This window comes from Nomascus leucogenys, chromosome 4 (genome assembly GCF_006542625.1).
Source record: "Nomascus leucogenys isolate Asia chromosome 4, Asia_NLE_v1, whole genome shotgun sequence".
Lineage (NCBI taxonomy): Eukaryota > Metazoa > Chordata > Mammalia > Primates > Hylobatidae > Nomascus > Nomascus leucogenys.
Window position 1 is genome coordinate 43,761,445 of NC_044384.1, and position 23,099 is coordinate 43,784,543.

The 23,099-nt window shown below is 38.1% G+C and overlaps 1 protein-coding gene across 1 annotated transcript in view; it reads left to right on the plus strand.

The window, feature by feature from the left end:
- RPRD1A (regulation of nuclear pre-mRNA domain containing 1A) overlaps window positions 1-23,099 on the plus strand; it is a 78,451-nt gene that overhangs the window by 17,248 nt on the left and 38,104 nt on the right. The window contains exons 2-6 of the mRNA XM_030810564.1: window positions 15,902-16,031; window positions 18,625-18,731; window positions 18,817-18,914; window positions 22,386-22,512; window positions 22,621-22,796. Of these exons, the coding sequence (XP_030666424.1) occupies window positions 15,902-16,031; window positions 18,625-18,731; window positions 18,817-18,914; window positions 22,386-22,512; window positions 22,621-22,796 (638 nt within the window). The remainder of the gene's footprint in view (window positions 1-15,901; window positions 16,032-18,624; window positions 18,732-18,816; window positions 18,915-22,385; window positions 22,513-22,620; window positions 22,797-23,099) is intronic.

The following is a 23,099-nucleotide window of genomic DNA, read 5'->3' on the forward strand; positions in this document are numbered from 1 at the left end:
ACACCTAGAGTAGTCACATTCATAGGTCTGACCTTTGTGAATCCATGTATACATGAATTTTCTTCCTTACGCAGCAAGACCACCAACTCCCTAAAAGTTTTTTTTTGGGGGGTGTCAAAAATTATATGCAGGTTTTTGATTGTGTGATGGATTGGTGCCTGTAACACCTGTGTTTTTCAAAAGTCAACTGTATTTTTAACGCCACACACAGTTTAAAAAAGAAATTAGTTTTACTAATGTGCACATTAAAAGCAGTAAAAATGGCCAATTTTGTTAAATCTTGATCCTTGAGTACATTTTTGTGTGTGTGCATTTTTTCCTTGTAAAAATAATACATGGCAGGGCATGGTGGCTCACGCCTGTAATCCCAGCACTTTGGGAGGCCGAGGTGGGTGGATCACCTGAGGTCAGGAGTTTGAGACCAGCCTAGCCAACATGGCAGAACCCCATCTCTACTAAAAATACAAAAATTAGCCAGCAGTGGTGGCGCATGCCTGTAATCACAGCTACTTGGGAGGCTGAGGCAGGAGAACCACTTGAACCTGGGAGGCGGAGGTTGCAGTGAGCCGAGATCATGTCACTGCACTCCAGCCTGCGCAATTCAGCTCTTGCTGAACACACTTATTAGCTGTAAATGTTTTTTTTCATAAATTCCTTGGGGTTTGCTATGCAGATAATTATGTCATCTGCAAATAGTGACAGTTTTATTTCTTCATTTACAATTTTTTGTATTTTATTTCCTTTTCTTGCCCTATTGTACTTGCTAGAATTTCCAGCACCATGTGTACTAAGACTGATCAGAATAAACAGTTATTGCCTTGTTCCTGATCAACATTCGATCTTTCTCCATTAGATGTAATGTTAGCTGTAGGTTTTTTTTTCTTTTTTTTTTTTTAGGTGCTTTTTATCAAGTTGAGGAAATTCTCTATTCTTGATTTCTGAGGGATTTTATCATGAATGATTGTTGAATTTTGTCAGAAGCCTCTTCTGCATTAATTGATTTGACCATGCAGTTTTTCTAGCCTGTTAATATGGTGTATCACGTTGATGTTCTAATCTTGAACTAGCTTTGCATTCCTGGAATAAATTAAACTTATCTGTGTTGTATAATTCTTTTTATATGTTGCTGAATTTTATTTACTAATATTTTGTTAAGAATGTTTACATTTGGCCGGGTGCGGTGGCTCACGCCTGTAATCCCAGCACTTTGGGAGGCTGAGATGGGTGGATCACCTGAGGTCGGGAGTTTGAGACCAACCTGACCAACATTGAGAAACCCCTTCTCTACTAAAAATACAAAAGTAGCCAGGTGTGGTGGTGCATGCCTGTAATCCTAGCTACTTGGGAGGCTGAGGCAGGAGAATTGCTTGAACCTGGGAGGTGGAGGTTGCGGTGAGCCCAGATCGCGCCATTGCACTCCAGCTTGGGCAACAAGAGCGAAACTCTGTCTCAAAAAAAAAAAAAAAAAAAAAAGGAATGGGTACATCTGTATTAATGAAGGCTGTTGGTCTGTAGTTTTCCTTTTTTTGGGTTCTGTGTCTGGTTTTGATATCAGAGCACCATAGCACTAACTTCATAAAATGAATTGAGATGTGTTCCCTCTTCTAGAAGAGAGTGTGTAGAATTTTAAAGATTCTTTAAACATTTCGTAAAATTCTCTGGTGGAGACCATCTGGACCTCGAGATTTCTTTTTGGGGAATTTTAAGATTGTGAACTCAATTTCCTTAATTGTTACAGGGCTATTCAAATTATCTGTTTCATATTGAGTGAGTTGTGGTAGCTTGTATTATTTGAGGAAGTGGTCCATTTTATCTAAGTTGTCAAATTTATATGCCTAGAGTTGTTCATAGTATTTCCTTTTTATCCTTTGGATGCCTGTAGGGTCTGTAGTGATACCCTGTTTTATTCCTGATATTGATAATTCTTGTCTTCCCTCTTGTTTCTTTGTCATTCTGGCTAGAGGCTTTTCAGTTGTATTGATCTTTTCAAATAACCAGTTCTTTGCTTCATTTATTTAATTGTTTCTGCATTTTTATGTTTTTATTTTCATTGATCTCTGCTCTAACCTTTATTATTTCATTCCTTTTACTTGCTTGGGCTAATTTTGTTCTTTTTTTTCTAGGTTCTTGAGGTGGGAACTTACTACAGATTATTGATTTGAGACTGTCTTTTTTCATGTGTACCTTTAGTGTTCAGAATTTCTCTCAGCACTGCTTTAGCTATGCCCCACAGATTTTTATTATGTTGTATTTTCAACGTATTTTATATGCTAGTTAAAGGATTTTTATGATGGCTGCTTGCTTGCTTGCTTGCTTGCTTGCTTGCTTGCTTGCTTTCTTTCTTTCTTTCTTTCTTTCTTTCTTTCTTTCTTTCCGTCTTTCCGTCTTTCCGTCTTTCTGTCGAGACAGGGTCTTGCTTTGTTGCCCAGGCTGGAGTATGGTGATGTGATCGTAGCTCACTGTAGCCTCCAACCTCTGGGCTCAGGCGAGCCTCCTGAGTAGCTGGGACTACAGGTATGAGCCACCATGCCTGTCTAATTTTTTAATTTTTATTTTTGTAGAGATGGGGTCTCACTGTGTTGCCCAGCCTTGGTGGCTGCTTTAAAGTCTTTGTAAGATCATTTTAACATCTCTACTTTGTGTTGGGATCTGTTGATGTTTTTTTTCCCATTCTGTTTCAGATCTTCCTGGTTCTTGATATGGGATGATTTTTGTTTTTTTAGTGGATGCATGGATTTTGGGAGGTTATGTTATGAGACTCTAGGGTTTTTTTTGAGATGGGCTCTCACTGTCACCCAGGCTGAAGTGCGGTGGCACCATCGTGGCTCACTGCAGCCTTGACCTCCCAGGCTCAACAGTCCTCCCACCTCAGCCTCCTGAGTACCTGGGATTACAGGTGTGTGTCACCACACCTGGCTGATTTTGTTTTTTTTGTGTGTGTGTGTGAAAATGGGGTTTCACCATGTTGCCCCGGGCTGGCTTTGAACTCCTGACCTCAAGCAATCCACCCACCCTGGCCTCCGTATAGTGTTGAGATTATAGGCATCTGCCAATGTGCTTAGCCAAGATGGTAGATTTTACTTGATCTTAACTGGGTTTCTCTGACACTGCCCCATCAGGAGAAGGAGGTACTCTGGTACTGTTGTGTGCAACTAGAAGTTCTGGCTTTCCAGTAGGTCTCCACTGACACCGTGGGGAGGGGAGAAGGAGTATGTGGTCCCATTACTGCTGTACCATGGTGAAAGTCCTGTTGTTCCACTAGGCCTCCTGTGATACAGCCCAGTGGGGAGTGTTTCCTTATTGCTGAGTGGGATTGGAAGTCCAGGTTCCCTACTTTGCTTTCTCTGACACTGCTCTGGTAGGGATGTTGGGCTCCACATTACAGTACTGTGAGGGTGGAAGTCTAGGCTTACCATATTCTTTGCTGGTATGGGTGTGGCAGAAGATTTTTTCGATGGTGTTTGGTTGGAGCAGAGCTGTTTTTGTGTAAAATGTTTTCCGTTTTGCTGTTATAATAGAAAAATCATGACCTATATTAAAATTTTAATATAATCATAAAAGCTTATCACACCTAAAAAAGTTAACTATGACTCTTGATTATCTGAAGCCCAGTCCCTGTTCAGTAGCCCAGATTTCCTCAAAAATGTCTGTAGAGTTAGTCTTCAAAATAGAATCCAACAATGTCCACACATGACTTTTGATAAACAGGTCTCTTAAGTGCCCCCACTTTTTTCCCATGCAGTTTATTTTTTGAGAAGTCTGTGTCACGTGGATTTTAGAATTTGTCTCATTTCATTTGGCTAATTCAGCCCTTAGGATGTGATTCCCAAGGAATGTTTTATTGATTGTTAGTTGTGCATTTCTGTTGCATCACATTAGGAGACAAATAATGTCACATTATTCACTAATAGTTACTTAGACCCATCATTTCATCAGGGTTGCAAAGTTGCGAATGTCTAATTCTTTCAGTCGTTCTGAATTTATTAGGTGTGATAGAGCTTTCAGTCTTTCTGGAAGAATTAGAAATTCTTCATTTACTGTTTAGAATTCTTTAACAGTGGTTCTCAAAAGTATTGTTCCCAGGCTTCCAGCATCAGTATCATCTGAGAACTTACTGAAAATGCAAATTCATGAGTCCTTCCCCAGACAGGAACTATGTAAGCAGTGACCAGTACTCTGTTTTAACAAGCTTTCTTGGTGATTCCGAGGCACACTGGAATTTGAATACCTGTTCTACAGGAGCTTTCCTTCATCAGCCTTTGGTTATTCTGAAATACAGTACATATTAGGAAAAGCAGGGTAATTTTTTGCCTTTGTCTATTGAGTTAGTTTTTTTGCAACCTCTATTTTTTAATATATATTTTTGTATTTTTATTTTTGAGACAGAGTATTGCCTTGTCACCCAGGATGGAGTGCAGTGGTGCGATCTTGGCTCACTGCAACCTCCACCTCCCAGGTTCAAGTGATTCTCATGCCTTAGCCTCCCGAGTAGCTGGGATTACAGGCATGCACCACCATGTCTGGCTACTTTCTGTATTTTTAGTAGAGACAGGGTTTCTTCATGTTGCCCAGGCTCATCTTGAACTCTCCTGGCCTCAAGTGATCCACCCACTTTGGCCTCACAAAGTGCTGTGATTATAGGCATGAGCCACCATGCCTGGCCTATTTTTTTTTTTAAAGTTATCATTTTGAACTCATGGATTTTTATATGTTTGTATTTCAGACTGTTGTTTTTATTTTTGATGCCCTTTTGTCAGTGGCAGCCTCTTGGAAGATTGCTTGTGTCCTTTGGATACAATTGCAGTTTTTAAAATCACTTTTATCCTTTCTAGCATGACAAGATGTCCTTGGTACATTTTGTGCATTTCCTGCTTTTATTTGCCAGAGGACGTGAGACTTGACCTGCTTTTATTTAGTTATTTTATTTTTTATATTTTTTGATACCGAGTCTCGCTCTGTCGTCCAGGCTGGAGTGCAGTGGTGTGATCTTGGCTCACTGTAACCTCCACCTCCTGGATTCAAGTGATTCTTGTGCCTCAGCCTCCTGAGTAGCTGGGATTACAGGCGTGCACCACCATGCCTGGCTAATTTTTGTATTTTTAGTAGAGATGGGGTTTCACCACGTTGGCCAGGCTGGTCTCGAACTCCTGTCCTCTGGTGATCCACCTACCTCTGCCTCCCAAAATGCTGGGATTACAGGTGTGAGCTTCTGTGTCCGGCTTTGATCTGCTTTTATTAATGAAATGTTTTTTAGGGACCACAGTGTGGGGCTTGAGAGCGCTGATTGATTGCACTATAATTTACATTTAATTACAGTTTCCCTTTGAACAATATGGGTTTGAACTGCCCAGGTCCACTTCTATGTGAATTTTTTTCAGTAAAAGTTACATGAGTGTGTCTGCCTTCCTTTCCACCTCCTTCACCCCTTCTGCCTTTGACGTTCCTGAGACAGCAAGACCAACCGCTCTTCTTCCCCCTCTTCCTCCTTAGCCTATTCAACATTAAAATGACAAAGAGAAAACCTTTTTGATGAAAACACCGCCACTTAATAATAAATGTTTTCTTTCTATGGTTTTCTTAACATTTTCTTTTCTCTAGCTTACTTTAGTGTCAGAATACAGTATATAGTTTATATAACATAAAAAATATGTGTTATTTGTGTTATCAGCAAAGTTTCTGCTCAGTGATAGTCTGTTAGTAGTTTTTTGGGAGTCAGAAGTTATACATGGGTTTTTTACTGCACAGGGCGTTGGCCCCCTTTACCCCCCATTGTTGAAGGGTCAACTGTACTTTAATAATTGTTTCATTGGTAAAATGAGGATAACTTACCTTGTAGGGTTGTTTTGAAGGTTAAATAAGATACATAATAAACCTAGAACAGTGCTCAGGTCATAAAAATTGTAGTCAATATTATTTCTTTCAATTTATTTGTAAAACAAAAAAGTTTTAGTCTCAATTTCATTCTAGAAGTGTAATGTGAATAAATGGGTATGGTGTGTATTCTTCCATAACTGTTCCAGTTGACAGTGTATTTTATAGTGGTCTAATGGTCGAGGATGAAGTTTATTCTTCTCAGGACTTTTATTATTCATTTGTTGCATATACTGAAATCGAAGGTTTAAAAATTGTTTTTTTTTTTTTTTCACAAAAATTTCTCAGGAATGTGCATTTCCTTTGGCCTTTTAGAATGGAAAAGATGTTCCTTTGCTTGGACCTGGGTGTTCTTTTGTTCTCCTTAACCAAGCATTGATACAGGAGAAGCCATGGATAAATGCACCTACAGGACAAAGTCAGTTGGTGGAGTACCAGGCCAGCACTATGCTGAAGCCTTTTTCAGCATGTAGGCTCAGATTAAGGATTTAATGTATAATTTATATGTTTCTCTTTTGTAACTTAATTCTTTGTTGGTAACTCCCCTTCTTCCCCCCCGCCCAGATTCTTCTTAATCTTTCCCAAAGATATAGTTATTGTTTACTGTGTTTGTGTGTGTGTGTGTGTGTGTGTAACTTAATACTATGTCTTTGATATTTTTCCATATCAATACATCAATTGCTTTCATTTTTGAACAGTTGCAGAATATTGTGTAGATTGTATGGATGTGCCATGGTTTATTCAGTTCTTTCTTGATGCTGTCATGAATATCCTTAATGATTTCTTTGTGCATTTATGAGAAATATATCCATAGGATAAATTCTTAGAAGTAAAATTTGCAAGGTAAAGAAGGTATGTGCATTTATGTTTTCTGATAGATATTGCCAAGTTGTTTTTCTGAGAGGTTGTATTAATTTATGATTTAACCACCAGTGTCTGAAGGTATCTAAATTTGGTCATCTCACCCATACTTTTGTCAGTTTTAGTTGGTGTCAGACTTTAGTCTTGGTCACTCTAGTAGGTTGAAAATGGTAGTTGGTTTTAATTCTTTAACATTTGTGTTTCTTTGTACTTCCTGTGCACATGTCTTGACTGTTTTTCTATAGGTTATTGCTTTGTAAGAACTGTAGAATGAAGGAAGGGAAATGAAAATAGTTGAACTCAATACATTTAAAAAACGTACGAATAGAGTACTAAGGAAGTTTGTCTTTCATAATCTGAATTAAAAATTGTTGAGGTTTCTGACAGCAGTGTAATTTTACATGTGTTCCCCTCTCTGCTGTGCTGGCTGAGGTTAATGATCAGAAACTAAGTTACTGGGACAAGTAATTAAAGCCACAGGTCTAGGCCAAAATGTATTCAGTAAACGTTGATCAGATTACGAGCTAGCTGTTGGGTTTGATTCTGGTAGATTTGACAGTCATTGCTCTCATTGGAACTTAGTTTAGTTGTGAAGCACTACATGAAATAAAAATAATTAGAGTAGATGTGCCATAGGAATAGTACGGAGTGCTATGAAAGCCTCTCAGGGCTGCCTAACCTATGTGGGCTTGTTGGTCAGGGAAAACTGGAGGAACCCATTTAACTGAGGTCTGAAGTATGGTAGGAGTTGGGGAAGTTGGAGGATAGTGTTGGAAAAGAGTAGTGTAAATGGTGGAGACCTCTTTGTTTAAGGCCTTTGGTTCATGTTAAGGATTTTAAAATGTTTGGAGAACAATAGAAAATCTTCAAAGGCTTGTTAGCAAGAATTGACAGGATCAATCCCTACTGTGTAATTTGAAATGTGAACCTGAACGCTCCCAAGGAATAGGCTGCCAAATCTGAGACCTCCTAGCAGTAGTACAGGAGTACATCACCTCTACCCACTTTTCACCCACCTCTGCTGTGGAGAAGCAGCCAGCTGTGTCTGACTGAACTCTTTGTCTTGTCTGGGACAGATAGAATCCATTGAAGAATCATCTGTTGATGATACGCTTTCTGTGGCAAAGATGTTGACTAACTTAAAGCAGTTTTTGGCTTACAACCACCTATCCATCCGTAGGAACATGTCTTCCCCACAATGCCACAGGCGGAAGGAAAAGTCTTGAAGTTGTTAGAATCTATAGGTTTTGGAGACAGGTTCAGAGAAACACTCTCAGGATACAAGTCTACCCAGCACAGACCTTTCATTTTTGCCTCAGAAAATGCTGATTTCCACAAATACGTGTTTTTAATTTGTTTGTTGCACTACATTTTTTAAATGAATGCTTAGATATAAAATTATCTCAGGGTTAAGGAGCTGAGTTAGATCTATCTCCATGCTTTTCTGAACTAAAAGAAACAGGGTTTAGTCGGGAGAGAATCTAGTAAGTTGGAGATAGGCCTGCTGTGGGGAGAGTGATTACTGCAGTAGGACTTAAGATAGCATGAGGATAGCAAAGAATTCGGAGAAAAGGGTTCTGTAAGATGGAAAAGAAGTTTAGGGCCTTTTAAAAGCCATACATAAGAGGAAGTGCTACATCATTAACTCCTTGGTTTCAGGAGAGATATGTGGGGATTATTAATGAAAAATTTTTATTGTATTTTAAAATTTTTATAAATGGAGCCAGTGTAGGTGATAATTGAGAAAACCTGAAGATTATCCAGAAAGTTAGGAACAGGTTCCTTTTGATTAATTGTTCTAGTATATTTGAGACTATGCAGAAAACCTTTCTTCACTTCTCATTTGAATTTCATGCAACTTCAAGAATACTTAATGTAGTAGTATTCTGCATTAAACTCTAATGTGGAATTCTTTTTTTCCACCTGAAATTGAGCAGTGTTTCTAGTTCATTCTGAAAGACAATTACTGTAAAGAACTGTTTAACTCTAGAAGGTGTAGTAAATATTTTCTTGTTAATTGCCTCCTTTTAGAGTGGAGGTGCAACAAATGAGAAATTCCAATTGGAGATTTTGTCAAACAGGAATTTACTGTAAGTGAATAAAAACACTTTTCTTCTGTGTAAGTACCACTTGCCTAAAAAGCTTAGAAATTTTTAGGGGTGATTAGATGTGGGCAAGGGGGTACTACCTAGAAAAATGAAAGGCAAAATTCCTGTGATCACAGCTCTAGTTTTGAATTCTTTCTTCTTTCCTTGCCTATTGCAGTATTCTTAGTGTTCAGTGTTACCTACTTCTAGTTTTCCTCAGGGTGTCCCATTTGCGCCTGCTCCCAAATTAAAGCTTCAATACTTCTCTTTTTGTTTACAAAATGAAGCTGAAACACTTGTTAGCTTGGTATTTAGTTTAAGTCTTCCCTTCTTTCCAGCTTTACACTTCATTATTCCCTCATATATAATGTACAGTGCAATCATTAGGTCATGAGTGGAGCTTCTTTCTGCCAAGAATATTCTTTTCACTAATGTTTCATAACACATTTACACATATGGCTTAAGTAGGCTTTTATCAACCTGACTGTTGAGTCGTCTTTTATTCCTAGTGGCTAATGCGGTGTCTGTGAATGGTAGATACCAAGTAATTATTTGTTGATTGTATGAGTGGCATGAGATCTTAATCATTTATAATTATCCTTTAGTTAAATGCATTTATAGTTCCACCTAACTCAAACTTTGGGAAGATAATTAAATTATACTTAAAATTTGAGGATTTAATATGTGTGTACTATATAAGCAGGATATATAGAATCTTTTTCTAGTCTATAGTCATTCATTTTACCAGGGAAATAAATGAGGATGTCTAGTAATTGTTAATAAATCTTTAATAGATTTTTGTTTCAAAATGACTTTTCTCCTGATTTTCTTGTACAAGACCTGCAGTAATGCTCATTCCTCCCATTGATGTGTATGTGTATGTATATGTACATGTGCATATATTTGTGTGTGTGTATATGTGCATGTGTGCATGCGTGTGTGTGTGTGTTTCCTTATTCAATTTCCTGCTGCTGATTTCCATGTAGAAGGTTTCCCTCAGAACGATGGTTCTTATGTTTATAGATAACAGGATTTTAGCTGTTTATTGTATTTATCAGCATTACCATCTACTGTAGTTTTAAATTCAGTCTTCATAAACCATGGATGATTAATTTAGATTATGATATTGTGCAGCATATAAAAATGAGTATACAATGGTATGTATAATGTAAGAAAATAGATGACACTTTTCCTACCACTTTCTACCATTATGAACAACAAAAACTATGAACTGATTATGAAGTGGTGGAACTAGAGATGACATTTTAATCCTTTCACTGAGTAAGTCTGTTTCATATTGTTTAATAGTCCGGACTCTGATTTCTTTTTGAAGCTTGGTAATTGATCTTTTAGATGAATTGTTTGTGGTAGATTGTATAACTGTCTCCTGGTTATATGATGAACTGAACATTTATTACCATGCCCCTTCTGGGGATGTGCTCAACTTTTTAGGTAATTGTATTAGTCTCCTCTCGCATTGCTATAAAGAACTGAGACTGGGTAATTTTTGAAGAAAAGAAATTTAATTGACTCACAGTTCTGCGTTGCTGGGGAGGCCTCAGGAAACTTACAGTCATGGCACCCACCAGGCCCCTCCCCTGACATGTGGAGATTACAATTTGACATGAGATTTGGGTGGGGACACAGCCAAACCATATCATTCCACCCCTGGCCCCTCCCAAATCTCATGTCCTTCTCACATTTCAAAACCAATCGTGCTTTCCCAATAGTCCCCCAGAGTCTTAACTCATTCCAGCCTTAACTCAAAAGTCCAAGTCCAAAGTCTCACCTGAGATAAGGCAAGTCCCTTCCGCCTATGAGCCTGTAAAATAAAAAACAAATTAGTTACTTCAAGATTCAGTGGGGGTATCATAGGTATTTGGTAAATGCTCCTGTTCCAAAAGGGAGAAATTGGCCAAAACAAGGGGCGTATATGCCTCATGCAAGTCCGAAACCCAGCAGGGCAGCCATTAAACCTTAAAGCTCCAAAATCACCTTTGACTCCCTGTCTCACATCCAGGGCACACTGATGCAAGGGGTGGGCTCCCACTGCCTTGGGCAGCTCCTTCGTGGGCTGATGTTGACTGCCTGTGGCTTTTCCAGGCATGAATGCAAGTTGTCTGTGGATCTATCATTCTGAGGTCTGGAGGACAGTAGCCCTCTCCTTGAACTCCACTAGGCAGTGCCTCATGGGGACTCCATGTGGGAGCTCCAATCCCACATTTCCCCTACACACTGCCCTAGCAGAGATTCTCCATGAGGGTTCCATGCCTGCAACAGACTTGTGCCTGGACATCCAGGTGTTTCCATATATCCTCTGAAATCTAGGTGGAGGTCCCCAAACCTTAATTATTGCCTTCTGTGCATCCACAGGCCCACCACCACATGGAAGCCACCAAGGCTTGGGGCTTGCACCCTCTGAAGCAATGGCCCTAGCTGTACCCTGGCCCCTTTTAGCCACGGCTAGGGCTGGAGCAGCTGGGATGCAGGGCACCAAATCCTGAGATTGCACAAAGCAACAAGGCCCTGGGCCTGGCTCAAGAAACCATTTTTTCCTCCTCGGCCTCTGGGCCTGTGATGGGAGAGGCTGCCATGAAGGTCTCTGACATGGCCTGGAGACATTTTCCCCATTGTCTTGGGGATGAGCATTTGGCCCCTCGTTACTTCAAATGTCTGCAGCCCACCTGAATTTCTCTTCAGAAAATGAGTTTTCTTTTCTGTTGTATCCTCAGGCTGCAAATTTTCTGAACTTTGATGTTCCACTTCCCTTTTAAACATAAGTTCCAATTCCAAACCATATCTTTGTGAATGCCTAAAACTGAATGCTTTTAAGAGTGCCCAAGTCACTTTAATGCTTTGCTGGCTAGCAATTTCTTCCACCAGATACCCTAAATCATCTCTTTCAACCTCAGAGTTCCACAGATCTCTAGGACAGGGGCAAAATGCTGCCAGTCTTGTTGCTAAAGCATAGTGAGAGTCACCTTTATTCCAGTTTCCAACAGGTTCCTCGTCTCCATCTGAGACCACTTCAGCCTGGACTTCATTGTCTTCTTCACTATCAGCATTTTGGTCAAAGCCATTCAACAAGTCTCTAGGAAGTCTCAAACTTTCCCACATCTTCCTGTTGTCTTCAGAGCCCTCCAAACTGTTCCAACCTCTGCCTGTTACCCAGTTCCAAAGTGGCCTCCACATTTTCAGGTATCTTTACAGCAGTGCCCCACTACTTGGTACCAATTTACTGTATTAGTCTGTTCTCATGCTGTTATGAAGAAATACCTGAGGCTGGGTAATTTATAAAGGAAAGAGATTTAATTGACTCACAGTTCTCAGGGCTGGGGAGGCCTCAGGAAACTTACAATCATGACAGAAGAGGAAGCAAACACGTCCTTCTGCACATGGCGGCAGGAAGAAGTACAGAGTGAAGTGGGGGAAAGCCCTTTATAAAATCATCAGATCTCATGAGAACTCAGTAACATGAGAAAAACATGGAGGTAGCTGCCCCCATGATTCAGTATCTCCCACCTGGTTTCTCCTATGATGTGGGATTATGGGAACCACAATTCAATATGAGATTTGAGTGGGGACACAGCCAAACCATATCACAAGTATATATTATTTATGATTGTTTCTGTGTTGGTGTGATATATTCATGAGGAGAAGAAATAAAAAAAAAAAAACTAACATTTTAGTGATGTGACCTATCTAGTGAACTCCTGAGCTCAAGTGACCCTCCCACCTAGGCCTCCCAAAGTGCTGGGATTACTGGTGTGAGCCACTGTGCCTGGCCCTAGAATGTTTTTTAAATTCATGGGTTTATATCTGCCAATTTGTATGGAACTTGCAAACTCCTGATTGAACAGGAAGGTTAATTTTAGTCTGTACTTAGCGTGGTCCCTGGTACATGGCAAACATTAAAATAATAAATGCTATTTAAATTGAATGGGCAGTTTGGATAACAGGTGTTTTTGGAAAGAACCCTGTGAGCAACAGAAACCTAGGAATTAACTAAGTCAGACCTGTCATTTAGTCTTATGTTCATTGTTGCCACAGTGGCATTTCTTTGTGGAATTATGAAATGGTTTGTTTTCCCTTTCTGTTAACTTTCTGTTTCTCTTTTAATAACTATGGCTCTGTTATTTTTAAAAATATCAAAATTCATTTGGAAATTTTTTTGTGTGATTTTCTTGCATTGCTTGCTGTGATTACCGCCATTAATTATTTGCTGTATGTATAGGGACACATAATTTTAAATGGAAGTAAATTTCTTTCCCTGAAAATGTAGGGAAGGGCATAAGTTGTGATGATTGCTGGGTATTTTTCATATTTTTGTTTGGTCCTACAAAGATAAAAGTGAAAATAGTATCTTGGTATTTGGACCCCAAGCTCAATCACCTCATATGGAATTTGTCCTTTGGAAAACACTGGTAAATATATTTTTAAATCTTGTAAATTTTTATTTTAGCGTATGTTGTAAAAGCAATTCTGAATTCTTTGAGAGATTTAAAAAACCCATGAATTTAAGAAACATTCTAGGGCCAGGCACAATGGCTCACACCAGTAATCCCAGCACTTTGGGAGGCCTAGGTGGGAGGGTCACTTGAGCCCAGGAGTTCAAGACCAGCCTGGGCAACAAAGTAAGACCTTATCTCTACAAAAAATTTAAAAAATTAGCCAGGCATGGTGGCGTGTGCCTGTGGTTCCAGCTACTTGGGAAGCTGAGGCAGGAGGATTGCTTGAGCCCAGGAGGTCGAGGCCGCAGTGAGCCTTTAGTCTGGGAGACAGAGAGACCTTGTCTCAAAAACAAAACAAAACAAAACAAAACAAAAAAACAACTTTTTTTGTTTTTGTGGTAATATTATTTACCATCTTCATTTTTTCAGTGTACAGTCCAGTAGTCTTAAGTACATTGTTGTGTAGCCAGTTTCCAGAACTGTTCATTTTGCAAAACTGAAACTCTGTACCCATGAATAATTTCCTATTCTCCTCCCATTCCCACAGCCTTGGCAACTACCCTTCTATTCTTTTTTTCAATGAATTTGACTACCTCCAATAAGTAGAATCATACAGTGGTTTGTCTTTTTTCATGACTCGATTATTTCACCTGGCATGATGTCCTCGAGATTCATCCATGTTGTGACGTGTCAACATTTCCTTCTTCTATAAGGCTGAATAATACTTTATGGAATATGTAATTCACATTTTGTTTATTCATTGATCAGTGGGTTAGGTTGCTCTTAACTCTTGGCCAGTGTGAATAATGCTAACATTGTAAAATATTTTTATTTCAGTTGCTGCTTTTTGTTTTGCATTGTTTTATCTTTTTCTTCTTTTCAGTTGCTACTTTTGAGTCTCAAAAGGTTAACATGCCCTTTTAATTATGACAGGAAGCATGGTCTAGTTGTTAAGAGGGATTTGCTTGGCTGTTGGACTTTTTGGATTCCAATCCTGGCTGATCTCTTCCTCGTTATTTCCCTGGGGGCAAATAATGTTTTTGACTTTGTTTGTTCAACTGCCAAATAGAGACATATTGTTAGGATTGAGATAATATATGTAAAGTGCTTGGAATAGTGTGTAGCACATAGTAAAAGTGCAGTGAAAGGATTCCGTTTGTTCAGGTACCCATTCAAAAGTAATGCAGGCAATCTCCCAATTAGATAATACGAATTTAAGTTTCTAAACTCATTTGACACTGGGAAGGCAAAAATCTAGATTGAATAATACCAATCTATTTGGTGGGTGGGATTGAGAGGGCAGGGATGGGTACAAAAGAGACAGGACTGAATATTAGGATAGGGTCCTGATATCTTAACCAGTTATACACTGTGGTTTATCTAACCAGACAAGGAGCCTGAAAACCAGAAGTTGGTCTCTGTTATAGCCATCTCTTCTTATCTTTATGCCATGCCAGCAACTTTCAAAGTCATGGAAAGTGGTAGACAGCAATTTAAACAGACAAACCAGGTTATACAGTGGCATGGCACAGGTTTGTAAAGTTTGATCAGTTGTGACTTAGCATATGAGAAAGTTGGGCTTCTAGTTGCTCCTTGAGAATGATGTGAACTCAGAGGTGACTTTTTAATATGTCAGATGCTAAAATTTGTAAATTGAATACTTAACATCTAGAGGACCACATGTACCCTGATCAAGATTTTTGTCTTAAATCCAATAAGATAGCCCACATCAATAGGATACTGCATAATTGGTCCTGACCATAAGTTTCCTACACCATTGTACTATGGATGCCACAAGGTATGATGCTTCTGAATATAACTGTACTACATTGAGTGATTCATATTTAATTCTAGTAAAATAGAATAGTATAAAAGATTATGTTCAACACTGTTTTCCTTATGTATAATCTTATTTGAGTCATATTCAGTAGTAGTATGCTATTTAACATTGTAACCAGTAAAAATGTACTCTGGCCCACAACTGTTGAAATCTTGTCTACTTCCTTAGAGAAATGACTACACCCACAGAGCATAGTGAGTAGGGGAATATTTTTGTCACAATGAATTCAGTTTAAAATTTATGGCCACGTAATCTAAGACAGAAACATCTAAACTTTTCCCATTTACTCTCCCTAGCAGTTAATCTGTTAGCTTGGCAAATATTTACTGCATAAACAAAAAGTAATAATTGATTGAAGGGACATCTCTTTCAAGCTGTTTTACATTTCATGCTCTTCTGTTGTTTCACGATAGCTTAATAATGATTTTGAATTAACATGTCTATTAAAACAATCCTAAATTCAATGTAGGATTTAGGGTGCCATCTTAATAACATGACCAATCACCATCTTATTTTAAATGACTATATTTCATACAGTTTGTAATGGTTTTACTAAAATTTAATACAGGATAGAGTCACCGAGATGCATTTTTACATAGACATTAGTTGTTCCAGCGATTTTAGCAGCAGTGACTGGTTAGTTTGGTAGTAAAATGAGAGACTAGGGTTGAAATGATACATAAAGGTTAGTAGGGTTATTTTAGTTCTCAAAATGCTTAATTCAGGTATTGAGAAAGTTTGACCAAGTAAAGATATTTTAAGTAGATTTTTAACTTTTTCTTATTTTTCAGCCAAACCAAACAGGAAGCTTACTTTTCTCTACCTAGCCAATGATGTCATACAGAACAGCAAGAGGAAGGGGCCAGAGTTTACAAAAGATTTTGCACCAGTTATAGTGGAGGCTTTTAAGCATGTTTCAAGGTATGATCATTGTTTTGGGTATTACATAATCTGTTTTAAGTGTACCATATGTCCTTTTGCTAAAATTTGCCTTAAGCTATTAAAAAGTAGGGAATATAGTGTTTTCATGCTTTTATTTGAAAAGACTTCCTCTAAATGGCATTTATAAATGTATTAAATGCCTTCTGTGAAGGAAAAATATTTTTTGAACTGTTGCTAAGGTGGGCCTTCGGAGTACTTGAATTACAGCTTTCCTTTAAGAGACCAGAACCAACTGCTATACTGGAATGAACTTCATTAAAAATGAATGAAGGTATTGAAGTAAAAATTTGTGTGTTTATAAAGCTATCAATCTTGTAACGAATATTTCCATATACACTTAGTACTGTTTCTATTCTTTTTTTTTTTTTTTTTTTTTTTTTTTGAGACAGAGTCTCACTCTCACCCAGGCTGGAGTACAGTGGTGCAATCTCAGCTCACTGCAACCTCTGCCGCCTGGGTTCAAGCGATTCTCCTACCTCAGCCTCCCAAGTAGCTGGAATTACAGGTGCCTGCCACCATGCCCGGCTTAATTTTTGTGTTTTTAGTAGAGACAAGGTTTCACCATCTTGGCCAGGCTGGTCTTGAACTCCTGACCTCGTGATCCACCTGCCTCGGCCTCCCAAAGTGCTGGGATTACAAACGTGAGCCACCATGTCCGGCCTGTTTCTATTCTTTACTTGCCCTCTGGGTAATTTTGTACATCGCATGTATTTAGTTATTCTCCACACTGTAATGACTTACAGTTTTATGCTCCAGTCCAGATTTCTTTTTGTTCCAAACCTGTGTGCCCAATTGCCTTTTGACATTTTTACTTGTATGCATCTCAAACATTTCATACTCACCGTGTCTGATACAGAACTCATTATGTCCTTGCTTCCCGCCGTACTTGTCCCTCACGTAGGTTTTATACTCTGTGAATGGCAACTCGATCTATCCAGATGCCTATGCAAGAAATTGTGTTATCTTTAAACTTTTCTTTCTCCTTCAGTCCCCATATCTCATATAGTACACATTGACTCGGTTCTTTGGATTTCCTTCCCTTTTAGTTACCATAATGTCTTTTCGGTATAATTTCAGTGCCCTTTAGTATTGTTTAATTTCTTTAGAAAAGTAGACAGAGTTGCAGAGCTGGTCATAATACTTCCTTGCATTTGAGTGGTTCCCATTTGTTTTAGAGATGAAGTCTAAAGTCCTGAGCAAGACTTAAGATGTTCCTTTGTGGCACTGCCTATCTCCCCAGACTACTGTCTCACATTTATTCCACACAGTCTATAGTCTGCAGTTTAAGCTAAATTAACCTTTTTTAGTTCTTTCAGCCTTAAGTCTTCTATATATGTTGCCCCTCCCTAGAATTCAGTAAAATATTTATTGGCTGCCTACTATGTGCAAAACCCTGAGTAGTAGTGACCAAGACAAAGTTTTGTTCTACCGGAGCCTACATTTCACTGGATGACAAAGGTAATAAGTAGATAGACAAGTGAATGCATAATGTCAGATGACAGATGCTAGCAAGAAATACAAAGCTGGGAAGGAACTAGATGGTATGAGGGTGCTCAGTTATGTGATAAGATAAAGAACAACTATTTGGGGAAGGTGACATTTGAACAAAGACTAAAGAAAGGGATGAAGTGAGTCATTGGACTAGGCAGAAAGGATTCTAGGTAGAGAGAACATGTGGCTGAAAAAATGAGATAGCTATATTGCTGGACATGTTTGAGGACCTTAGCAAGGAGATTTGTATGGTATTAGGTATTAGGGAGTGTGTACTGAGGGATTGCCAGAAAGCAGAGCATGTGGGCCTTGTGGCCCAGAGTAAGGATTTTGGTTTTATTCTTAATGTGATTGGTAGCTCTTGGAGGATCAACAGCTGTATAATCTGATTTACATTATTAAGATGCTTTGTACAGAATAGAGTAAAAGAGTAGAGGCTGGGAGAGCGTGAAAAGACTTTTACAAAATTCCAGGCAAGAGATAATAGTGTTTCAGTCTACAGTGATAGCAATGAAGGAGGTAGGAAACAGTTGAGAGTAGTCTGTTTTTCATTTCCCCATATGTCTAGTCTTAAGATCTCAAATTAAATCTCATTTCCTTAAATACTCTTCCGGATATCTCTTAAACTGGGCCAGGTCTGTCTTAAGCACTTTGTTCTCTTTTGTGATACTTATAAATAACAGCTGCCATAAGCTGCATTTGTATCTCCATGTCAAAGATAGTAACTGGATCAATAAGTATTTGTTGAATAAATTAAAAAATAACCTATTAGAAATCTTCCTTAGCCCCATGTCCAGCCCCCATTAGGATAGGAAATCCCTAGTAGCCAGTACTAAAACTTTTACAGTTTAAACTTTTTTTTGGTTGTGTAATAGTATGTTTATAAAATGTTTACTAGAAGCAAGCAGTGTGTCTAGATCACTTCACTTTTGAGCTGCTGGCCACATAGTGATGCTAAGTATACGTTTGGACAGTTTTTTCCAGGGAATGAATGTCTGATTATATTTAAAGTTACCATTACCTTTTCAATAGCACTATGCATTTTTACTGCTAACATCTTTCTTTTGGTTTTTTTTTTTAGTGAAACTGATGAAAGTTGTAAGAAGCACCTTGGAAGAGTATTATCTATTTGGGAAGAAAGGTCTGTTTATGAAAATGATGTATTAGAACAACTTAAACAAGCTCTGTGTAAGTGTAGAATCCTGATCTCTTATCTCGATCTCTTCGTTAAAATGTATTCTTTTATTAAAACTTAAATGTTCTTTCATTTCAGATGGCGATAAGAAGCCTAGGAAGCGAACTTATGAACAGATAAAGGTGGATGAAAATGAAAACTGTTCCTCTCTGGGATCTCCAAGTGAACCACCACAGGTAGAAATTTTACCCTGTTAAAAGAGTTACAAACTTTTACTTCATGTTGCCACCAAGCTTTATTAATTTCATTTCACTTCTGTAAATTGATTTCTATTATACTTTTGGGTACAAGAAAGAAGCCACATGAATATCTCTTCCTCATTAACAAATTGCTTATGTTAATTGTAGTATGTTGTATATTATATATTTTGCATATAAATCATATTTTGCATAGAAAGAGGATTTTTTAATTGCCAAATATGGTTAGATGTGAGATTTCAGCTATTTAAACTTTTTAAAATAAAACATGCCTATTTTGTTATATGGTTTTTTTTTTTTTTTTGAGATGGAGTTTCACTCTGTCCCCAGGGCTGGAGTGCAGTGGCACTATCTTGGCTCACTGCAACCTCCGCCTCCTGGGTTCAAGCGATTCTCCTGCCTCAGCCTTCCAAACAGCTGAGATTACAGGCACGGGCCACCAAGCCCAGCTAATTTTTGTGTTTTTAATAGAGATGGGGTTTCACCATGTTGGCCAGGCTGGTCTTGAACTCCTGGCCTCAAGCGATCCCCCAGCCTTGGCCTCCCAAAGTGCTGGGATTATAGGCATGAGCCACTGTGCCCAGCCCATGTATGATTTAAATACACTAAAATTTTCATTCTTGGACATAAACACTGCCCCTTTAAGTATTTTTGTTTTTAAATGTAAAAAGTAGTGTTAGAGTGGCCGGGCGCAATGGCTTACGCCTGTAATCCCAGCACTTTGGGAGGCCGAGGTGGGCGGATCACGAGGTCAGGAGATCGAGACCATCCTGGCTAATACGGTGAAACCCCGTCTCTACTAAAAAATACAAAAACTTAGCCGGGCGTGGTGGCGGGCACCTGTAGTCCCAGCTACTCGGGAGGCGGAGCTTGCAGTGAGCCGAGATCGCACCACTGCACTCCAGCCTGGGCGACAGAGCGAGACTCCGTCTCAAAAACAAAAACAAAAAAGTAGCGTTAGAGTGATATATATGTGTTCATACATTTCTATGTAACTATATAGAACTATGTAGTTCTGTGGAAAAATAAGTTAGAATTATTATCTTAATACTCTGTGTCCTCCCACATTGGTATGGTATGGTATTCCTTAACCATCAGATTAATTCCAGAAAGACTTTTTTTTTTTTTTTTAATTAAGTGGGCATTGAGTCTTAAGCTTCCTCTATGTTTCAAACATGTAGGGGGGACAGATAAAGTGTAAAATGAGAAAATGAAGACATAACCATACTCTTAAAACAAGGCGAATGTATTTCCATGGGCTAGAAATTGTACACCTAACTTCATAGGTGAGACAAAACCTGGCTCCTGCTGAGCCCTGGTCCAGAAGCAGACATGGGGTTGCCAGAAATTAGTATCCTCTAAGGTCACAGGAACTCACAAGGGCAACAGGAACTCACAGTGCTCCGTGGGAGTTAGAGGACTGGACCCAAATTCACTGAATAAAATCAGAGGCTGGGAGGAGCTCTTTCCTCCATGAAGGTGAAAGAAAAATACAATCAATTACTACCTGTAACTGTGGATTTATATTAGCCTCAGTACTGGAGAAGCAGAAGGAATCAGACCAAGGCCACACTTGAGTCACCCTACCTGTTTATTCAGTGATAGGAATGCTGAAGCCCACTGGCCACTATGGACAAGAGCTTGAATAGAAAAGTGATAAGAACGTAACATTTGGAACAACCAAACACTAAGATTTATGTCTCTTCGTATTTGGTAATAACCCATGACAGAAAATCGTTTTTGGCTAAGAGCCTCATGATTGCATGAACAGTGTTTTACCTGAGTTCTAGATAAAGGATCTGGCCTCCTTCCGCTCTCCCTGATGAAAGGGTAACCACAGTTGCATATCTTATGAGTATTTTTAAGTAATCATCTGCCTCTTCTCTAGTACTTGTGTAAAATGCTGTTGCTCTTTGTTTTATAATGACCGTTTTTTAGATTAGTTGTGCTGCTTAATTATCAATGGTTCAGCTTTGTGGTCTTCATTTTTGTGTGTGTGTTATTCTTTATAAGAATGGCTAAAATCTCTTTGTAGGTTTCCGTTAAACTCATTTCATTCTACTCTGGTAGGAAGTACTAGGCTTAGTGTTGTTTCAGACAACTTTGCTTTCTTATCTGATGCTTGATCAGGCATTGGGAACTTAGAATGTACTCATGTAGGACTGTGAAGGTGTGATGAGATCAGGTTGTAATTAAAGCATCAATGCATTGCCAAGACAGTAAAAGCCAGATTTCTTCTTAGAACTCCAGACAATTAGAATTTTCTAAGAATGATTTTAAAAATAATATATTAGTTAGTTGTGGCAACATGAGAAACAAGCTTTCTGGTAATTGTTGTTACTCTTAAGCACACCTTAATTGTAGAGGGGATATATCTTACAACGAAATTATTTTTTAAAATACTGAAATTTTAAACACTTCTAATGAGTGAGCACACGTAGGATAGTATATTTCTTATTAGTTTCATTTGATCATTTGTTATGTGCTGCCATTTTTTTCAAGGGAATAGTTTAAAAATCTTAATATATACACCGAATTACTAATATCCTATATTTTTTAAAGCATATGTGTAATTTCCTAGTGTTTCTGAATCTAGTATTAGAAATTAAGAAAGAAAGATGAAAAAGATGGGCTGGAGAATGGAAACTAGTAAAAATAAAATTTAATTGTTTTTCTTTGGAATAACTTTATAGACATTATGAATTGTGAAATCACCAGCAAAGAGTTGCGCTTCCCTCCTAATTATAGCTTGTATGAAAACAGTGGAAGTAAAATATTTTAATGATAAAATAGTTTCAATACTGGTTAAGCAATATGTATTAGTCATCAGATTATGGAATTTTGAAATTTTGAAATATTTTAATGATCTTATTAACAAGCCATAGGATACTTGAAGATAATCGTATCTGAACATATTCTAGAACTACATTTCTCTTGGGCTTTAATTACAGCATTTAGAAATGAAATCTGGGAGACTCTTCTGTGTTGTAGTAGATGATTTGTAACCCTCTTTCCGTAATATCCAATTTAATACTAAAAAAATCTTCTAGTGTACAATGATAATGTAATGAATATATCATACATAAAACTTGTATTCTCTAGGTTGATGTTATAGCCTACCTTCTCTTTCACCACTGATGCATTTGCCATATAAATCAGTTACTTACTTCATTTTAGTACTCGGATAATTATTACTACACTCTGTCTCCACCACTGGAGTAAGCTCTCTTCAAGGTCTAGGGCCTTGTCTTGTTTATATTTTCAACACCTAACATAGTATAGCCTCCTTTTTTCTTAATATATAAAAGAAATTGATTGTCTTCAAAAGCAGTTTATATTAGAAGCTTTGTACTAGTAAATAGCCCATAGGGATGAAAGAATATGAAATTAAAGTCTTCTGCACTTGTTTAAGCTCAATTTATTTTGGTTCTGAAGTTGTGTACTTTTTAGACTCTAGATCTCGTTAGAGCATTACAAGATCTAGAAAATGCAGCCTCAGGCGATGCAGCAGTTCATCAGAGGATAGCTTCTTTACCTGTTGAAGTCCAAGAAGTGTCTCTATTAGATAAAATAACAGGTAAGAAAAGAAAATGTGATCCAGAACTTTTTTGGGAGTTGGGATGAGAGAACAGCATATGTCATTGTTTTTGTTGTATAATATTTTATTATTCCGTGCTTTTCTTAGATAAAGAATCTGGAGAAAGACTTTCCAAAATGGTAGAGGATGCGTGTATGTTGCTGGCAGATTACAATGGCAGATTGGCGGCAGAAATAGATGATAGAAAGCAACTCACTCGAATGTTAGCAGATTTTCTTCGTTGTCAAAAGGAAGCCCTTGCAGAGAAAGAGCATAAATTGGAAGTGCGTAACCTTTTTCTTCTTTAGTGCTTATTTATTTAATTCTCTTTTTGTTAGGAATTTTTTAATATTTTAATCTATGTGCACATTTTGCATTTTTTAACATAGATCTTTTTAGGCAGTAGCCCAGGTAAGCGTCTCCTTGTATTAATGGTTTTTCTTCTACTTGAACCAAATTAACCTTGCAAGTAAACGTAGAAATTTGGAATTAGCAAAATTGATTGCATTTAAAAATTATTCTTGTGAAATTCCATGCAACTATAATTTATCTTACCAGTTTAACCCTATTCTACCACAGAAATAATA